Here is an 11,956-nt window from a genome sequence, read left to right as displayed (position 1 = left end):
TCAGAGATCCACCTGCCTCTGTCTCCTGAGTGCTGGGATTAAAGGTGTGTCTACCACAGTCTTGCTTAATTTCGTAAAAGATTTTATTTCTTTTTAGTTATGTATATGGGTGTGTGTGTGCGTGTGTGTGTGTGTGTGTGTGTGTGTGTGTGTGTGTGTGTGCGCGCACGCGCGTGCGCACGCAGATGAGTACAAGTCTTCCTAAAGACCACAAGAAAATGTCAGATCACCTTCAGCTGGCGTTACAGGTGACTATGGGTGTGGGAAATCATACTCTCTCCCCTAGGAAGGGCAGTTGGCACTCTTAAACTTTCAGTCATCTTTCCAAGAGAATCTCTGTAATATTTTGAACAGGTTCTCATGAAGCACCGGGCACATTGCACCATTATTTACTGTGAAAAATCTAGGGGGAAGGAGAGATAGAAGGAAACAGAAGGTTATAGGAAGGGGGCAAACAGAATGCACTATGCACAACGCACTATGAGACTGTCAGTGAACTCACCCAGTAAATTTAAAGGCTTCAGCTTGCTCTTATACAAAAGTATTTTATTGAAATCTATGGGAAACTGCAATACCAAAGATAGTGGGGAAATATCCAGCTTCAGGGTCTTCCCAAACAAGAAAATGACCAATCACAGCTGGACAGTGATAATTCTTCCAGCTCATGGAATTAGTCAATCCTACATCAAAGAAACAGCTATGTTTATATATTACAGATCTTTAAGTGAGGCAGACAACCAGAAACAGCAAGCCTTGCTGCCTCCCTTTTGCTCTTTTTAATGTTTCTTCAATTTTATTCCCTTCCCTGTGTCTATGATCCCTCATATCCTGAGTGTGCTGGCTGTCATTTTCCAATCTTTTTCTGTGCAAGGGTGGGGCTGTCCTGGTGAGTTTAGGGAAAAAACAAGCCCCTGGTTCTCCATGGCCTCTTCAAACCAACGAAACAGTGCCACTTCCCAGGTACATCCAGAAATGCTTGATGACACATCTCTGTCTCTAAGGAGTCACTTGAGGTCTCATTTTCATTCCTCCGAGGCCAGCAGTGACCTCTCCTTACTTACTGCAGACAGGAACATAGTGTGGCCTCCAAGTTGTAGATGCAGGATTTGTGACATTTTTTACATTTCTCACTCACAAAGTAGGCCTCTTTTGGCTGCCTTATAGCCATGAGCATGCTCATAAGCTCAGAACAACATCGTGTAAATCTGCCTGGGAGGACAGCACCTCTTTTATCATAGACCTCAGTGGGGGCAGGGTACATCTCCCTGGTCAGCTGTCTCAGGTTGGCAGTGTCCTGCAGCAGCATCTTCAGGCTGTCCATACACAGGAAGTTATTCTGAAAATTGACCTCAGTGAGTTGAGAGCACTGGCTCAGGACAGGCAGGACGATACTGATTTGGGAATCTACGATCGCATTACAGTTCTCCAATCTCAGTGTTTGCAGTGTAGCTGTCAGTCTTTCTAGCAAATTTCTTAGAAGTAAATATGAAAGGTGGACACCACTGAGGTCTAGGTGTTTGAGCTGATGGATGCTTGGACAACGGGGTAGACAACACAAGTCTAACGATGACAACATGCAGTGAGTGATTGCAAGGGTCTCTAAGGGACCCTGGAAACACCTAGAGAGAGACAAAGAAGAGTATCTCAGCAAAGTTTAATAGTCATAGAGAGAGGGCTATGATTTCAAGGTAGCAGAGGCCAGTTAAGCCCAACATATCTGAAAGCATCATGAAGGTAAAACTGAGCATGCTCCCTAATGGAGAGTACCAACTCAAGCCTTGACACTTTAGGCAGAGAACATACTCCATCACTGTACTGTTTCTGCCTGGAAATCTACGGTTCCCTTTGCACTTGTGAGCATAAAGCCACATCAGTGGACAAATGGTGTCAGCAGGACAACCCAGTATGACCAACCAGGAGACGCCTAGAGCCATCCTTGAGAGTGCTGACCTTGAGCTCCATGAGCCCAGCCTCCAGGGCACGATCTCAGTCCTGCCCACAGGGGTTCCTTAGGGCTATAATCATGCTCACTCCTTTCCCATCCACTAGAGTCCCTACTTGTGCTCAAATAGTCTTTGCCCCATGGGGGAATCAGAGGCAAATGGAAGCTGTATGTACAGCTCTGAGGACAGAGCTGACATGGGGCAACGTGTGATGTAAGATCTCATACCCTCTTTAGATCTGTTTTCCCTTCAGCTGGGCCCTGAGCAGAGACCTTTTCTAAATCACGGGCACATGCATGACAGTCGGAGTTAATTGAGGTGACAACTCAGGATGCTAGAGTAGCAGAAAGACCACTAGATCAATCATCCTAAGGTCACACCAATGTGAACTCAACAGTGGCTAGGAAGCTATGAGTGTACACTGATGTCTCTTACCCGAGCACTTGGTCCAGGCATCCATCCAGGAAGCAGACGTCATCCAGATAGAGATGCTGGATCTTGTGGAGTTTGGAGAACTGGTGAATGAGCTCTGTAAAACACTTGCCTCTCATCTCTCTGATCAAACGCCACCCCCAAGGCATGTATATTTTACTGAGAGAAAGTTTCTGAAGGTTTTTCATCTGGCCCAGGCCAGGGGCTATGCATGCAAGGGTTCCAAGATCCCAGCCTGCACACACTTCCAATTCCTGAATACTGCCTGGCTCAAGTATCTCCAGAAGCTCTAAGGGGTAAAAGACAGGGCGGACCCAAAGCTGCAGCTTTAGACAGATCACCTGTAGCACATATTTTCTCTGATGGGCCCAGAGATAAATATATCTTAGGGGTTTACAGGTATATTGGGACGTCATAGGAAAGTTCATCAACAGAGTCATAGCCTTCTTTCCCTCTCGTGTAGGATAATACACCACTGGTTGGTTCTTGTCAATGACACCTGGAGAGCGGGGACAGTTCTCCGTTCCAGCCCATACATTCCAAAAGTCATGGTGCTCATCTCGTAAATCAAGCTCTTGTAGTTTCCACCTGCTAACGGTCAAATGAGAAGGAGATTCAGATGTCAGGAGACCCCAATTTATTATAATCTGCTTTGACCCCACATTTCATGTTCCCTTAAATCCAGTCCTTGAGGGAAGAGGCAGGGACCGACCGACCGACTCACTGTATACCAACTACATCTGCTCTCAGCTGTGCTACACACACCCCTGACCTTTTTCTTTGTTTCTCCTTCTCCACGAGACTGGCATCAGAAACCCCTGATTCACAATATTCTGGACTTTGCAGTCACTTCCCCCCCCATGCTACCTTGGTTTCACTTACACAGGTAGAACCTTTTGTGTCATCAGCAAATCCACGCCATCTAGCACAGCCTTCAAGGTCTCCCGGCAGGGAGTCTTTATCAGAGCTCCCACAGGAAGGCATGGGAAGGGCCAGGCTGCCACCATCAGCCTCAGGACGGCAGTTTTTTTGCTGTCGAATGCATCCTTGAACAGTGGTGGGAAGAGCTCTATGGGCAGGTCATTCAGAGCAGAGATGGCCAAGGCTTCATCTTTCAGCAAGCTTCTTATTGCCAGCTGCAGGAGCGTGGGCAGGGTCTGGTGGCTCATCCTGACCTTCAGGTAGGCAGATGCTACGGAAAGAGGAAGAAATGTTTTCAGGCAAAGCGCTTTTAGCAAACCTTTTTCCCACATTAGAAATATTATTCTGGCAATGTTGGAAGCCTTGTATTTCCCATTACACACTATGTGTCTTTCTCACAGCTACAGTTCCCTCAAGGGTCACCTGAAGATTCATAAGCACCCATTTGAACTGATCCTGCCTGTTACTCTGCCCAACCCCACCCACTGCTCCCCTGGATCCTACTCAACTGGGAAGCTGGTAAAAGGAGACTCAAACCTGATTCCCACAAGGCAGCCATCTTCAAATATCTCTCATGACTCTCAGTGGCAAAGTTAAAGGTCCAACAATCAAACCAGGCTTTGAGTTCAATCAATGGAACTAGTTGGGGAATCTTTGACACAGAGACATGGATGCAGTTACTTTTACTTTCAGAAGCTTTAGATCCGGGACCAAGCTGAGCTCTAGCCTGCTCATACTGAAAATTGTCAATCTGATGGTTTTCTAGGATTCACAGTCAAGTGTCTTCTTTCCTTTTTCTTTTGTTTTTTCAAGACAGTGTTTCTCTGTATGTAGCTTCAGCTGTTCTTGGACTCATGAAGATCCACCTGCCTCTGCCTCCTGAGTGCTGGGGGTAAAGGTGTGTACCACCATGCCCAGCCAACTTTACTCTTCTATGGAATTGCCTTCATTTTCACGGAATAAATCTATAATCACTTTGATTTTTTTTTTTTTTTGGGTTTTTCAAGAAAGTGTTTCTCTGTGTAGCCTTGGTTGTTCTAGACTTGCTTTGGTGGCACACACCAATAGGATTTGCTGAAGGAGGCAGAGGAAGGAGGATCACGAGTTCGAGGCCAGCCTGGACTACACTTTGAATTTTAAAAGGCAATTTAAGGTGTAAGGCGAGGCTGCACCCAATAATGGTGACGGCCAAGAACTGGCTGTGCGTAAATAATTGCTCCTGCACATGTGCTAGAACCAGAGACAGCTCCACATGTCCCTCCCGAACGGGGATATGCTAATGAGCTATCGTGGATGTCGGTTATTAACCAATCCATTCCTATTTGCTAATGAAGCATCTAGCCGAAACCCATGAGGTATCGATATGCCACACAAAGACGGTACTTAAACACGGGCCCCCAGGCATTCAGTGTCTTTTCGAGCCAGTTTTCAAGGGCGCTCCCAATAAAGCGCGTTTGGGAAGAATCCTGTGTGTCTGCGTCGTTCCTGCTGGCGGGAGGGCGCGACAAGTGGTGCCGAAACCTGGGAATTCAAAAATCAAAAATAGCGCAGGAACCACTGGACACTTGCGAGGACTCCCGGGATCAAGAGACCCCGGGAGGATTCAGAATTCATCGCGCTGAGCGTCGGTGCCGGTAAGTTTCCCTTCAAGGGCATGCCCGAATTTGGCATAGACCCCCTTCTGGCTGCAGGACTGCTCTTGCTGCTTGCAGCGCTGGTATTGTTATGCTGATTCCTTTTAAATTGCCATCACCCCAGGAAAGAGTGCATTTGCTGTGAATAAAAAGGCTCATCAAAAGCCGTAGGACCGAGGTAGATAACTCGGCAGGCCACTTTCCTTTTTGTCAGCCGCTTGTAAATAAAAGTGCAGAAATGGAAAACCAGCACTCTGCTACCTTTCTCAAGCCACTAAAAGAGCTTCTTAAACAACGTGAACTGAAAATATCAGAACAGATCATTCAAGGATTTTTGCAAGAGATCGATCAAGTCGCTCCCTGGTTTAAATCCACTGGCTCTTTAACTCTTGCCAGCTGGGATAAGCTGGAGAAAGGCATAGACAGAGCAGCGGAAGACCAAAAGCTGCGGGCAGGGACAAAACCGTTATGGTGCCTGGTGCGTGCCTGCCTTAAAATTAAACGTTACACAGCCAACAAATACTGGCCAACCATCAGTACAGCATGTCAGAGGCAGAAGGAATTTATAGGAAAAGGGAGGAATAACAAGAAAAAGGATAAATATAGTCGAGCAGCTCAGACAACAGAAAAGGAAAAACAGGAGGAGAAGAAAACTAACAATAGGTTGTACCCGGTACTCGATTAGTTTGCTGAATTACATCTTAGTAGTTCTAGTGAATCAGAGTCCGAGAATCATAGTGGAGAGGAAGAGCTAAGTACTAAAAGAGTTAAGAATAAATAATAAATAAATGATAAATAAATAATAAATAAATAAATAAATGATAAATAAATAAATAAATAAATATGAAAAATAAAGGGTTAAGTATAGCTGGAGATAAGGTACAAAAGGGAGATATTGGCACCTTTCTAGGAGCAATCATCTCCAGGAGCCAGGTTACACCTCAAAAGTTAAACCCCATTTTCAAATTTTAGAAGGAGACGCCCATATCTCCTCACCCAGGGCATTGATGCCCCAAACTAGGGAGGCCCTCCTTAAGGTGGAACAAGCTATAGAAGGAGCTCGGCTCACCCATGTAACCCCTGGTGAGCCATTTTTTTGTACATTTTGGCTACTCCCTGTAGTCCTACTGCAGCATTATGGCAAAAGGACATTCTGCTTTGGATACATGGCCACTCCTCCCGGCAGGACTGTGGAACATTATCCATCAAGCGTTGCTGTATTAGCTCAGCAAGGCATTAAGTCTTGTCTAACCCACTTTGGAGAATACCCTGATGTCATTATTACTCCCTACAACGCTCAGCAACTGCAAGTGTTGTTAGCCACCATTGATGAGTGGGCAATTTTGAGAACAATCTTCCCTGGTAAGATTGACAACCATCTCCCCAAGGACCCATTGCTGCATTTTGTGTCTACTCATCCTGTCATTTTTCCCCGGATGACGGTTAATTCGCCTATTCCAAATGCTATTGACATTTTTACAGATGGGTCTAAGACAGGATTGGGAGCCTATATGGTGTCAGGACAAGAACCAGTTACACTGCAATTCACTCCTGATACACCACAGCTGGTGGAATGCCAAACGGTTTATACAGTCTTTCAATGATTCACTGAACTGTTTAATCTGATTTCTGATTCTTGCTATGTAGTTAATGTCGTACTCATGCTAGAAGTGGCAGGAAACATCTGCCCCCGAAGTCCAGTGGCGCACCTTCTAAGGAATCTTCAAAAATCATATGGTCCCAGCGCCATCCATTTTTTATACAACATATCAGAGCACATTCACTGCTGCCTGGTCCTATGGCCAAAGGCAACCACCTGGTAGACGCTGCTACCAGACCAATAGCTTTTGCAGTACTAGACAATGTTAAAGCAGCCAAAGAGTTTCACTCCTTATACCATGTACCCACAGCAACTTTAAGAAAAAGATTCCATATATCTCATGCCATGGCAAGAGATATAGTCACCAATTGTACAGCTTGTGTGCCTTTTCATCACCCTCCTCACACAGGGATTAATCCCCGTGGTTTACGTCCTGGAGACCTCTGGCAAATGGACGTGACACATGTCCCACAGTTTGGGAAACTCAAATATATGCATGTGTCCATTGATACCTGCTCAGGGATAATTTTCGCATCCCTTTTTACTGGAGAAAAAACGGCTCATGCTATTACTCATTGCCTGGAAGCTTGGGCAGCTTAGGGCAAGCCCAAAGAATTAAAAACAGACAATGGCCCTGCCTATACCTCTAAAGGTTTTCAATCATTCTGTGACACCATGCAAGTCAAGCGTATCACTGGGTTACCATACAACCCTCGAGGGCAAGGCATTGTAGAACGCGCAAATCGGACCTTAAAAGAATTGTTACAAAAACAAAAAGGGGGAATAAGTTCCGGGCTTACCCCCAAGCGTCAACTATAAGTTTTTTGACGCTTGATTCTGCCGACCGGACGGCAGCAGAGCGTCATGGCAATACCTCCTTTACCAATTTCCCTTCCGTAAAATGGAAGGATGTACTAACAAAACAATGGAGAGGCCCGGATCCAGTAATAGCTACATCCAGGGGAGCTGTTTGTGTTTTTCCACAGGAACAAAGTGACCCGGTGTGGGTTCCCGAAAGACTGACGAGGATTGTCAAGGAAGAAGGGCGAGATGTTGTACAGCGAGAAGAAGAAGAACAAGCCTCCATGGAATGCGATTCCTGCGCTCCTGACCCTTCTGATGTCCATGACACTCCTGGATAGTGCCCAAGCCTTAAAGCTCTGGGCTGTTACTAGAGCATGGCCACTTCCCATGCCAGTACATGCCAATTCATCTGTTCTTCCCCAATTTTTCTCCACCTCTTGTGAAGGAGAGGTCCCATGTGCTCCTGCTCTTGGGGAAGCTCCTAAACCATTCAACCAATCTAAATTTCAGTTGACAGGCACTCTTTGTTTCTCTATGAACGGAGAGTTGCCCTGCATTTGGCTCCAGCACACCAATTTAAGTGCCTGGCTAGAACCGCAACAAGCCGTTAGCCCTAGTCTTAGCCTTAACGCGGGCGCTAGTGCCGCTCCAAGCGAGAGTATTCAAAGGACCACTGAGGGAAAACAGATAGTGCCAAAAATAACAGCTAAAACTACTCGTTTTACCTTTATGATTGTTAGTCAAATTACCATACCCCTTAGAAATAATGTTATAAATCAGACCGCCAATAGATTCCAGGCTGCACTCTGGTGCATCCCGGATTATAGTTTTCCTCCCACCTTTACAGACTGTCAATCCACAGAAAGCCCAGTAAAACAGTTATCCTCAGGCTTTCAATTTTTGCCACCGCTTGCTAGGTACAGACTATCAGCCAATAATACAGAAAGCGGTATAGATGGATGGCCCTGGTATCAATGGATATTGAGTAATGATGCCAAGGCAGCTACTGATTTGTCTGCATTTTCTCTTCTTCGTGGTACCATACATAAATTATGGAATGTAACAGTTTCACTTAAGATAGCTGGTTCACTAAATCAAACCCATAAATTAACAAATATAACCTATCATCTACAGCTTTACAACCAGACTTATAACCGAGCACCAGTTTGTGTCAGGCCGCCTTTTTTCTTTTTTGTGGCTGACAGCTACCACACTGAGGAGCTTGACTGTCAGTCTCAGCCTTGCCTCTTGGCTGAATGCTGGGACGGCACAAAGACACTGGCATTGGTAGTCCGGTTGCCAACCTTCGTGCCCATCCCGGTAGAGGCTGATCCTGAAACTTTCCCTATTATTAACCTCCTCCATCAGAAACATGATTTTGGAATCACGGCAGCCATTATTACAGCTATCACTGTTTCTGCAGATGCTGCGGTTACTGCTGCAGTTGCCATGACCTCCCAGGTACAGACTGTGGACACTATTAATGAGATTGTAGACCAGACATCCGCAGCCCTAGCTATGCAGCAAAAGACCAATCAACACCTTATTTCAGGTCTGCGTATAGCTAATCAAAGGATGGATTTGCTACAAGAACAAATAAAGGGGCTCTATGAGCTCATTCAGACAAGTTGTATTTCCCATTATAAACATGTGTGCATTACCCCAGTTCAATACAACCTTACTACCTCTTTTAATCAAAGTAAATTGCTATCAGATTACCTTGCAGGAAACTGGACGCTGGAAGCTGAAGAGCTATCCCGTCAGCTCTTGAACAGTATTGCTCACCTGAACGGCACTCGTGTGATACCCTTGACCCTTGGGGAATTCACCTCCTGGTTGCATTCTGCATTCTCCTACTTTAAGGAGTGGGTGGGGGTGGGAGTTTTTGGAGCCATCACAGTCTGTGGCCTTGTATTCTGCCTCTGGGTATTGTGCAAGATGAGAAACAGTCACGCCCGCGATAAAATATTCATGGTTCAGGCCTTGCTGGCAGTTGAGCAGGGCGCCTCTCCCCAAGTATGGCTAGTTAGCCTAAGAAAATGAGCTTTCCCTTACCCTTCCTTTGCGTGGCCTTTGCACTTGGCTGAGCCTTGTTGCCATTGCACGCCATTAGGCACGCAAAACCCTCCGTGGCTCAATGGCCATTGCACTCCGCAGGGATTCAGCCCATTGCAGGCAGAATGGCATTGAGCATCACACCCGAATTGGTCCTCGATCAGATAGGCCATAAGAGTGGTTTAACCTTGATCGGACTAAGTCCATCTGCTCTTTTCTTATATAAGGAAAAAGGGGGAGATGTAAGGCGCGGCCACACCCAATAATAGTGATGGCCAAGAACTCGCTGTGCGTAAAATAGTTGCTCCTGCGCATGCGCTAGAACCAGAGCCAGCTCCAGCTCCGCATGTCCCTCCTGAACGGGGATATGCTAATGAGCTATCATGGATGGCAGTTATTAACCAATCCATTCCTATTTGCTAATGAAGCATCTAGCCGAAACCCATGAGGTATCGATATGCCACACAAAGACGGTACTTAAACACGGGTCCCCGGGCATTCAGTTTTCAAGGGCGCTCCCAATAAAGCACATTTGGGAAGAATCCCGTGTGTCTGCGTCGTTCTTGCTGGCGGGAGGGCGCGACATTAAGGTATACTATAGATTTTGGTAAGAAACTAAGAGTGCTCCCCTAATGGGCCTTGAATGTTAACACCTTCCCCTCTATAAAAAGCACAAGGCAGTTCAACTTCAGGTCTCAGTACTCTGGAGGTGGAGGGAGAAGGATCAGTGGTTCATAACAGATACATATGGAGTTCGAAGCTAGCCAGGGCTAAATGGGATTTACTGCTTCAAACTAGTCACACCGAACAAAACATAACAACAACAAGAAAATATCCAAAGTATTAATGAAATGAGAGACCGGCGAGCCTGGGGGAGATGGGGTGTCCTGATGTGGTGAATGACTTACCTGCTCTGGACACTGGTATCAGGTCTTCTGATCCCAGCAAGGATAGGCAGGCACTCCAGGCTCCAACGCTTAGAATGTCTTCTTCTGAGCCTGACATCCACTTTTCCACCCTCAGGCCTTCCCTTTGTAGCTTACCTCTCAGCCACAAGTTGCAATCTGATTTGTTGGTGAAGCCTCCACCCTTTAATCCTATTTGGGATTTTTTGTTTGTTTGTTTTTCAAGACAAGGTTTCTCTGTGTAACCCCCCTGGCAGTCCTGAACTTGGACTTGTAAACCAGAGTGGCCTTGAACTCACAGAGATTTGCCTGCCTCTGCCTCCTGAGTCCTGGGATTAAAGGCGTGGGCTACCACCGCCTGGCTTCTTTCTTTCTTTTTTTTAAATAATTTATTCACATTACGCCTCGATTGTAATTCCCTTGATTGTAATCTTCCTGTTTTTACCCTCCCTGCCTTTTCTACCTTTTTCCCCTCCCCTAGACCTCAGACACATGGGGTCCTCCTCCCCCACCGTCTGACCATAGCCTATGAGGTCTCATCTAAATAAGGGATACAGCCCCTTCCTCTGTGTGCCCATGGGACCTCTCCACCAAGGGGTAGTGATCGAATCTTGGGCTCCAGAGCTCATGTCAGAGGCAGCCCCCCCCTCCCCTCCCCTTCTCCTTGTGGAGAATGAACTGCCCACCAGCTATCCTACATCCGACAAAAGGCTAATATCCAAAATGAACAAAGCTGCATTTTTGCTCAAAACTAGTCTCTATTCTGCTCACTAGAAGAGACAAAAATGAGAATTCTGAAGTCTAATGTTCCCAGTACAGACTACCAAGACAGAGTGTCCGGTTGGGGCGGGGGCGTGGGGTGAATGACTTACCTGATCTGGACACTGCTATCAGGTTTTCCAAACACAACACAGAGCAGCAGTCACTACAGACGGCAAGGTTTGGAGTGTTTTGTCTGGCCACTCAGACCCTTCGTAGCTCAACCGCTCAGCAACAAGCTGCCACCTGATTGGATGATGAAGTCTCCACCTATTTCATCCTATTTTGGCTTTTGTGTCAGTGTTTTGAGTGAACCGGATCTCCATGTAGGAATGTATAAAATCAGAGATTATGATCATGATCGTGATACATGTCTTCAATCTCTGAGCTCTTGGATTTTGTTTTGTTTTGTTTTGTTCTATTAACTTCATTGTTTTGGGATTTTGTTTTAGTTTGCTTTTTGAGACAGGGATTCTCTGTGGAGCCTTGGCTGTCCTTGAGGTTACTCTGTAGACCAGGTTGGCCTTAGACTCAGAGATCTACCTGTCTCTGTGTCTGGAATGCTGGGATTAAAGGTGTGTGCTACCACGCCCCGCTGCTGTGTGCATAGACCTTTAATCTCAGCACCCGGGAGGCAGAGGCAGGCAGATAGATGTGAGTTTGAGGTCAGCCTGGTCTAAAAATAGAGTTCGAGGACAGCCAGAACTATTACACAGTGAAACCCTGTCTAAAAACATCTCCTACCCCTGCCACACACACACACACACACACACACACACACACACACACACACACACACACACACAAGAAAAACGGAGTATGCCACCACTGCCAGGCTTCTTTTTTAATTTTATCCACATAATTTCTCACACTATAGCCAAGGCCTATCTGGAACTCATTATG

The 11,956-nt window shown here is 46.1% G+C and overlaps 1 protein-coding gene across 3 annotated transcripts; it reads right to left on the bottom strand.

The window, feature by feature from the left end:
• Nucleotides 1–525: 525 nt before the first annotated feature.
• LOC311590446 (PRAME family member 12-like) lies at nucleotides 526–11,268 on the bottom strand. 3 transcript variants are annotated; one of them, XM_084769422.1, is made up of 5 exons: nucleotides 11,167–11,252; nucleotides 10,298–10,486; nucleotides 3,258–3,567; nucleotides 2,379–2,963; nucleotides 526–1,619 (listed from the first exon to the last, which is right to left on the bottom strand). In XM_084769422.1, exons 2-5 carry the CDS (start codon nucleotides 10,392–10,394, stop codon nucleotides 1,058–1,060), a joined length of 1,554 nt encoding a protein of 517 aa, XP_084625548.1. In that variant the 5' UTR covers nucleotides 10,395–10,486; nucleotides 11,167–11,252; the 3' UTR covers nucleotides 526–1,057. The 3 variants fall into 3 exon arrangements, with proteins under 3 accessions (XP_084625548.1, XP_084625547.1, XP_084625549.1); XM_084769421.1 differs by having other exon boundaries at nucleotides 2,379–2,966; nucleotides 11,167–11,250; XM_084769423.1 differs by lacking the exon at nucleotides 10,298–10,486 and having other exon boundaries at nucleotides 2,379–2,966; nucleotides 11,167–11,268.
• Between the last annotated feature and the right edge of the window lie 688 nt (nucleotides 11,269–11,956).

Source organism: Acomys minous (genome assembly GCF_964271855.1).
Source record: "Acomys minous genome assembly, chromosome: 19".
In the NCBI taxonomy this organism is placed as follows: domain Eukaryota; kingdom Metazoa; phylum Chordata; class Mammalia; order Rodentia; family Muridae; genus Acomys; species Acomys minous.
This window is presented reverse-complemented; position numbering and strand designations above follow the sequence as displayed.